Below are 7,896 nucleotides of genomic sequence, written 5' to 3'. Positions count from 1 at the left end.
GAAATCTGCGGAAGATGGGGTGGGGGTTGGTGGGTGGAGTTTTAACACATCTGGTTCATTTTAAAAGTCCAGACCAACCTGAACATAAAAGCAAGACGAGAAGGGCGTGGGAGCGCGCTGCGGTGGGATGGTGTCTCTATTGACCCTTTGGAAGCAGCGCCATCTAGCGCTGGTTGAGGGCTGACCTTGGAAGCTACTTTGGAAAGAGGGGGCGTTCATTTGGCAGGGTGTTGATGGGGGGGGGGGGGGGGGGGGGAGGTGGATGCTGCACAGTTGCTGCCGACATGTGTGTGTGTCTGTGTGTGAAGGCATCGAAGGTCTGGCCTGGACTCAGATTTTCCACTGAGATCACCGAGTTAGGGAGAGAAGGAGAGCAAAGAAGGGAGAGGAGGAGGGACTAGGAAGAGAGAGGGGGGGACACATCTGGTTATGATCTGTATTTATTAGCAGGCTCTCATTGTAAATCTGTAGGATTTTTGGCAGATGTGGTGCTCAGCATGAAGCGTGATGCATGCATTTCACAATACGTGCCTTCATCAGGAATACATTATTCCATAGTAAAACTCACAGGAATGCACAAACAGAGCTCTGCTTTAAGCTTTGTTTTTGTGAGTTACACAACCCCTTGGAATTTATGAATCTGACAAGTTGGACTGGAATCTGTTTCATTCACTAGAAGCAAAAGCTTAAGCTATACATGTGAAGAAACAGGAGACGAGAGGCTCGGGGTGCTTCCAGAGAAGACCAATGTTCACAGGAAATCAGTAGGATTTCTTAGTAAGCTAGAAGGAAGGCAGCCAACGCACCTCCAGCCAGAAGATGCTAACATCTTGCAACATTTAAATCATTACGACAGCCAACTTTGGTGGTTGCACCTCCCTGTGAATGGCAGAGAAATGGGTTTGTTTTGAGAGAGAGTAAAACTCAAAGGTTGCTATGGACGAGTGAGCATGGATGAGATGTAACTGGGATGGGGAGTAAGAAAAAAAACCTGAAGTTGAAAAAAGACAAACAGAGCTTCTTTTTTTCCCCAAAGGAAAAAAAATCCCATAAAACTCAGCACAGATGGAAGAAATTAATGGTAATGCGTCTCTTACATAATGACACATCATGTTTGCCTGAATTTCAAGTTAAAACACAAAACTGGGAACAAAGTGGTCCGAATCCAGCTGTTTTTTAGCTGGACGCAAAGTAGAGAATTGAATTTAAAAGCTAGATAAAAATGTGGTGATGCTTTTTATGCCGCCTTTAAACACTTCAGAAATGGCGGGACCCCAGTGAGGAAATGAGGAAACGAGAAGAAACTGTGCTTTAATCAAACTTCCAAGCTGTGCCAAAGAAAGCAGATAAAGGGGACATGGGCCACAGCTGCAAAGCTGTATTTGTTTTCCTGACAAATAAATAATTTGATGATAGACAGTCATTATATCAGCTCTGCTGGTTAACTAACACGCATCAGTGCATGGCAAACTGCTTAATAGTCACCTACTGCCATCTAGTGAAACTGAAGTCTAATACAGACACCTTTTGTTTTTCTGAGAAAGAAAAAAAACTTAACAGAGATAAGGAGTAACGAAGGGAATTTAATCTGAAATTCACAAACCTTTCAAACCACAGAGAGAATACAAAAGGTGAAAAAAACAAAACAACAAAAAGAAAATGGGCTTTTTAACTTTTACAAACTCACACTTATTTGTCATCCAGCATATTTACAGAGAACATTTTTTCCACCTCTGCAACTTTTACCTCCTTTTCCCAAACTATATCTTCATCCACTTCAGACATACAGCACATGCCCCCCCACCCCAATCATCTCAGTGACAAAATATTCTCTGAACTCCTTTTATCCGTCTCCCCTGATCCATGTGAAGCAGAGCTGGTGTTTGTGTAGACCAGATATAATGCTTAAATGCTCTGGCAGCACCTGAGGTGACACTTCACATGGCACATTCTTAGCTGACTCTTAACATTAGCCAAGAAAGCACTGACAATCCACACAGGACCCGACTCTGCTGCAGCTCTGTTCAGTATTTACTCTAGCTTTTACTGCAAACATTTACTAAACAAATGAGCCTTGCCTTCTGAAAATTACACCCCTCGCATGACAAACTGCAATCTCAAATAATCACATTTGCCCTTTCGGTCTCTGGCATTCCTTTTGACTGCTTCTTATTAGACAACCAATATATATATTAGACATTGTGGTTACTCATGACTTAGGAAAGAGAGGAGAAGCTTCTGTGTGATTACAATTGTAAAAAAAGGCCAATTTAAACCCAAACCGCGCTGCTTATTTTGAAACTGAACCAAGCCGTTTTGGGTCTGACACTAACCAAGGTTTTAAAAAAAATCATGAAACTAAGTTAACAAATACAAAGGGCCAACATGTGAGTCAAATTTCCTGGCTTAAAGTCTTGTGGCTCAGGCCCAGAAGAGGGATGTATGCCCCTGTGCTCTCAAATGTGCAACGTAGCAACAAATCTCTGCTGAACCCTTTATATCTATGCTTTGTCATCCAACTTAACTGTCAGCTTAGCTGCAGGGGGGATTGTGATGTTTAGGAGACAGCGTTGAATCTTATCATCATCAGAGCTGCAGTCTGCCCCGGTCAGTTAATCACGGTAACCTCATTATTTTCACAAGTGTGGTGATCGAGAGCTGGGTCTAACAACTGTCACAACCGACACTAAGAATCAGGATCAATAATCAGAAGTTCAGACAAATATTTATCTCTGTAACTATTAGGGAGGTCTGGAAAAAGTAAGTTCCAACTAACATCTCATTGCATTCACGCATGAGAAACTGATGCACAGAAGAAAAAACAAAACAAAACAAAACAACCAAAGCCAGATGGGAAAAGAGGGAAGAATTTGGTTGTGCTGGTTGGAACAATCTCGAACTAATGGATGAAGAACAGGAGCCGAATCTCCTCGCCTCACTTTCTACAACAGCCAATCGGCATCTTTCCCGTATTGCTTGGTTTAGTTGGTCCATTGAAAGTTTCTTAGATAATGTCAGTTTTCCTTCATGCCTGCTTCAGCTCATGTTTGAGTGGCTTTTCAGGTGCCTCCTCAGGTGGTTCAGACAGGTGTAAGTCTTGGGGCAGATCTGGCAGTGATACGGTCGCACCCCCGAGTGGTTCAGCATGTGCTGCTTCAACACGCTTCCGTCTGAGAAGGCCTTCCCACACTGGGAGCACACGTACGGCCGCTCCCCCGTGTGCACGCGCATGTGAACTGTGACTTTGTGCGCCATTGTGAAACCTTTGCCACAGACCGTGCACTTGAACGGCCTCTCTCCCGTGTGAGTGAGCCTGTGCGTGCGCATCGCCCCCATCTGGGAGAAAGCCTTCCCGCAGTCTGGGCAAACGTGCGGTTTCTCGCCTGTGTGAACCCTGGTGTGACTCCTCAGTCCTCCGGCCGTGGAGAAGCACTGCGAGCAGTGAGTGCACTGGTAGGGCCGCTCTCCCGTGTGAGTGCGCATGTGTTGCTTCAAATCATAGCGGTTTCTGAAGCCGCGGCCACACACCAGGCAGCTCTCCGGTCTGTCATCGTTGTGGCGGAGCTCGTGATTGGCCAGGCATTTTTCGGAGAGGAAACATTTGCCGCATTCCTGACACTGATACGGTTTCTCGTGGTCGACCCTCTGATGGTACTTGAGCTCGCTGATCCCAGGAAAGGTCTCGTTACAGTATCTACACCTGAAGCGATGGTTGGGGCTGTAGGGGAGCTGATGTTCACTCATCTGATGGTTCCTCAACAGATGAGCCATCTTGAAGGTCTTCCCGCAATGAGAGCATTCATATTTCGTCAGCAACTGGACACACTGGTGTCTGACGCGCTCGTGCATGGACCTGAACTGGCACCCACACTTGGTGCAAATGTGGGCGGCGTTTTTACACTTCCTCTTCCTGTGCCCTGACAGGTGAGCCTCGGTGCGGAAGGCTTTTCCACACTGAGAGCATTTGTAAGGCTTCACAGCTGTGTGGAATCTCTGGTGTTCAAGAAACTCAAAGCGATATTTGAAGCTCCTGCCACACAGCGGACAGTTATGGGTGACTCTTCCTCGCTGGTAGACTGCTTTGACGGACCTCTTCCTGGAGGAAAGAGACACTGATGTCCGATGACTCGAGCCACTTTTCCTGTGTTTATCTCCACTCATTAACTTGAGGGTGTCCATTTCACCAACCTCTTCATGCCTTTGTTGGTGTTTGTCCAGACTCTTTGAGGAGATGAAGCTCTTTCCACATTGCTTACACTGATAAGGCTTCTCATGATCAACTTGCTGATGGTACTTCAGGTCACCTATTCCTGAAAAACCAATCCCGCAGTGGCTACACTTGAAAAGGCGGCTTTGAACATGAGTTAGCAGATGTTCCTTCAGGCTGCTGGACTTTGGAAAACTCTTTCCACACTGCCCGCAGTCGTAGTTACGTCCTCGTTTCGGGCAGTGATGTCTGAATTTCTCCAGTGACGTTGGAAAACTGTTCCCGCATTTGATGCAAAGATATGCCGCATTTTTGCATTTCCGCAGCCTGTGTCCAGCAAGCAGAGTGGCTGTTCGGAAAGCCCTCCCGCACTCAGAGCAGTTGTAGGGCTGCAGCCCGCTGTGGACTCTCTGATGTTCAATGAGGACAGAGTGATGCTTGAAGCACTTGTCACACTCGGGGCATTTATGGATTCCTGACTGCTGTCTCCTGCGCGGAGACGAAGTAACATCGGCCCTTTTTGGAGATTCGGGAAAGTCAGCTGAGGTGGAAGGGTTTGTGGACAGCTCTTCGTCAAACATGACAATCTGAGGGACGTCATTATTTTCATCATCACAAGCACTCGGGTGGGAAGCGATGGCTACTTCCAGAGATGGAGGGAGAGACAGCGAGGGGATCAGAAGATCATCTGACTGAAATGGAGCTGCATGAAAAGAAACAGGAAACAAATATTAATATAGTCCCACATCTTGAACTAAAAGAAGATGCACTGACTAGTATATGCATACCAATGCTGCTCTTTGCTAATTTCCCGTGGCACTGTTTACTCTGGAGAAGAAATTTAAGGTCCTCTCCGTTGGACACGCACTGCATATACTCCTCTAGGACTGAAGGGGCAGCACTAATCCAGGATGCAGTCTGTGAGACACAGGCACAAAAAAAGCACATTTAAAAGCGCTCCTTTATTTTATCATCTTAAAAAGATCCTCTCTGTACCTGTTTGAAATCTGGTATTGGCAGCAGCTCCTCGAGTCTTGTGAAAAACTCACAAACTAGGGTCTCGAGCGCCGTATCAAAGTCAGGGCCGTACTCCACAGGAAACACATTCTGCCACATGGGAAAAAAAGAAAAAAAAAAAGATCTGTACTGTCAACATACAACCTCGTCCTTTTACACATGTTATTATAATCACATTTTTAAATGTGATTCAAACATTGTCAGTCCCAACTTTACCTTGAGAAAGTGTTCTCTGCCATCCGTGTCTTCAATGAGGCCTTGCACCAACTTCATAAAGTTTGCCTCTGGTGCTTCAATTACAGGATCATTGGTCTAGATAACCACAGGACAGGTCATAGGTCAACAGCTAATAATTATTTTCATTATTACTGTTGAATTACTTCTTTAAAAAAATCAATTTGTTTGAACAATCCTGAAAACAGTTATGTTTTCATCATTTTTTGATTTTTACAAATTAGCCATTTATATATTCCAAATTAAAATACGCTAACAGGCTCACCCACCTCCTCGATGCAGGAAGATTGGATTCGGTTAAGGTGGCTCTGAACCGCCTTGAGATCTTCAGGGTGTTCAGAACGCAGCAGTTCAAGAGTTGTCTAGAAGAAGCGTAGTTTATAATATTAACACGTGCCTCGCGTCCTCGTCTCATTTGAATAGCTCCTTTTACACACGTCATGCGATCCAGACATTTCACTTACCCTTGCTCTCAGACCCAGTGAGAGCAGCCTCCCTTCCCTCTTACTCATCAGTTCAGGAACTGCATCTGTTACCATGGACACAAACTCCTCCAGTTTCCCATAGTGCTTTATGTTCCGCTGGCGCACCACTTCCCACATCACAGCAGACATAAGGCGGAGTGGTGGGACCAGGAGAGCCAGCGAGGACAGGGGAACACTGAATTCTTTGGAGAGAAAACAGACTGGGTCAAACAGGCTGTCAGTCAGGTTAATTAAGAACCTGGTACCCCTCTGTGGACCCGAGTTTCCATGAGAATATTTAACTTTGAGGCAGAACAGAGATCCCCTTCGTTGTTTCAAAGGCTAGATTAAATGTTATTAATGTAAATAGTTGACCGTGCCTTAAATATGTCAATAGGAAGAAGGTAAATGAGTGGGAGATACTGTTTTTTGTACAATAAAACCACTTGTCAGCACCGTCTGTTCACCATCGCTACTGTCCATCCATGAGCTGCAGAAACACAAGACTACAGCCCGTCCTTAGCCTAAAGCACCAGGTTTGTGTGCATAAATAGGATAAAATTCAGTTGTTTTACACTAAATTAACCACAAAGACAAAGAGACGATGTGAGTTTATTACGGAGGCATGCGCAGGTTAGATGGGTAAACAGCTAGTGGTAGCTTAACGCTAGTTACTTTATTTAAAAGGAATCGCGTTATAAATGCCTGTTAATAGACCGATTTTTTAACCGCATTTGATACACTGAAGCAAGCCTTTTCATGCAAATAAAATGTTTGGAAACGCGGACAATCCCCACTGTTTCTTCCATATCTAGAGCATCAGCTAACTTGCTGGCTACAGGGCAAAACCCGGCTTAACGGGGAGCAAAACAATTCTTGTTCCAGAGATTAGTCGAGGCCTCCTCAGCTCCCAGTAATCCTTCTCTTTGGCTAGTCGGCTAACCACATAACAAGCGAAAATACAACATGTTGTTGCTCTCCACGAGGTAACACTTACCCATATCATTCATTGTGGAATTCATTAGCAACGGTGGAAGGAAAACGCAACATGAACAGCTAATTCGTTCATAATATCGGCTAGTGTAGTAGCTAACCGAATATACGGCTTCAGGCGCCAACTTCTTCCTGAAGCACGCTGTTCATATCGCGAGGAGCGCTGGGCCAGTAGGTTCATCAGGGAGGTTCGTTTTGTTTTACGGGGCAGCCCGTACACAACGAGTCCCATTTACTTTTGTAAACGCACCACGCCTCCGAAAAATCTAAATAATAAAGGGTAGCGTAAAGACCTGGCTCAACTGTATTTTATTACACAGTTCGTACACTGTTGTTATGCTCATATTTTAAGTTCGGAACAGACGTTACAACGTAAAGTGTAAAAAAAAGAATCAACAACTAAAAAAATAAAAAAAATACAGTAAACAAAGTAATAAAAAAACTACTGCCATTTCAGCTTTGGAATAAGAGTTAGAAACTTTTTACTTTCAACTAAACGTAATTTTTCATTTGTTTCGACGGTGTGACTTTATTATTTTAAACACAGAAACACATTAAACAAACCCACAGCAGGATGTTTAACCTCCTAAGACCCAAACTCTTTCATTACATGCATTTTTAATTTCTCTTTGCCATTTGGGCTGATGAATGTAAAAACAAAGAATTAGCAGTTTTGTTTGTTTTACCTTATTTTTGTTTCAGAGGAAAATAAGATCCACATATGAAGATGTTCTTTTTAAATTTAACCCTTGTGTGGTGTTCATATTTTTGTTACTCAGCCAGTGTTCATGGGTCTGGTGGACCCGCTAGAGTTTTGGCTTTCCAAATTAACACTATCAAACAATTTTATGTTAAATTACTCAACAGATGTTTACTTCATCCCAATTACAAGCCATATGAACAGTAAACATGGTTAATTTTTTCCCTTTACCTTTGTTAGATCACATTTATGAATTAATATGTCTCTTTTTTTTTTCTTTT

The 7,896-nt window shown here is 43.9% G+C and overlaps 1 protein-coding gene across 1 annotated transcript; it reads right to left on the bottom strand.

Moving 5' to 3' along the window:
- Positions 1–1,438: 1,438 nt before the first annotated feature.
- On the bottom strand, positions 1,439–7,105 carry LOC308383682 (uncharacterized protein). Its single transcript, XM_080861747.1, has 7 exons — positions 6,920–7,105; positions 5,923–6,125; positions 5,728–5,820; positions 5,441–5,536; positions 5,204–5,314; positions 4,996–5,125; positions 1,439–4,910 (listed from the first exon to the last, which is right to left on the bottom strand). Exons 1-7 carry the CDS (start codon positions 6,942–6,944, stop codon positions 3,037–3,039), a joined length of 2,532 nt encoding a protein of 843 aa, XP_080717873.1. The 5' UTR covers positions 6,945–7,105; the 3' UTR covers positions 1,439–3,036.
- Positions 7,106–7,896: the final 791 nt, after the last annotated feature.

The sequence above is a fragment of the Rhamphochromis sp. 'chilingali' genome, assembly GCF_963969265.1.
Source record: "Rhamphochromis sp. 'chilingali' genome assembly, chromosome: 16".
Lineage (NCBI taxonomy): Eukaryota > Metazoa > Chordata > Actinopteri > Cichliformes > Cichlidae > Rhamphochromis > Rhamphochromis sp. 'chilingali'.
This window is presented reverse-complemented; position numbering and strand designations above follow the sequence as displayed.

Excerpts from the sequence above, each read along its gene's own strand:
- LOC308383682 (XM_080861747.1), bottom strand. The coding sequence starts at position 6,944 with ATGAATTCCACAATGAATGATATGG. Across the intron at positions 5,821-5,922 it reads CACTGGGTCTGAGAGCAAGG|ACAACTCTTGAACTGCTGCG; the intron begins GTAAGTGAAATG and ends CGCTTCTTCTAG. Across the intron at positions 4,911-4,995 it reads ATTAGCAAAGAGCAGCATTG|CTCCATTTCAGTCAGATGAT; the intron begins GTATGCATATAC and ends CTTTTCATGCAG.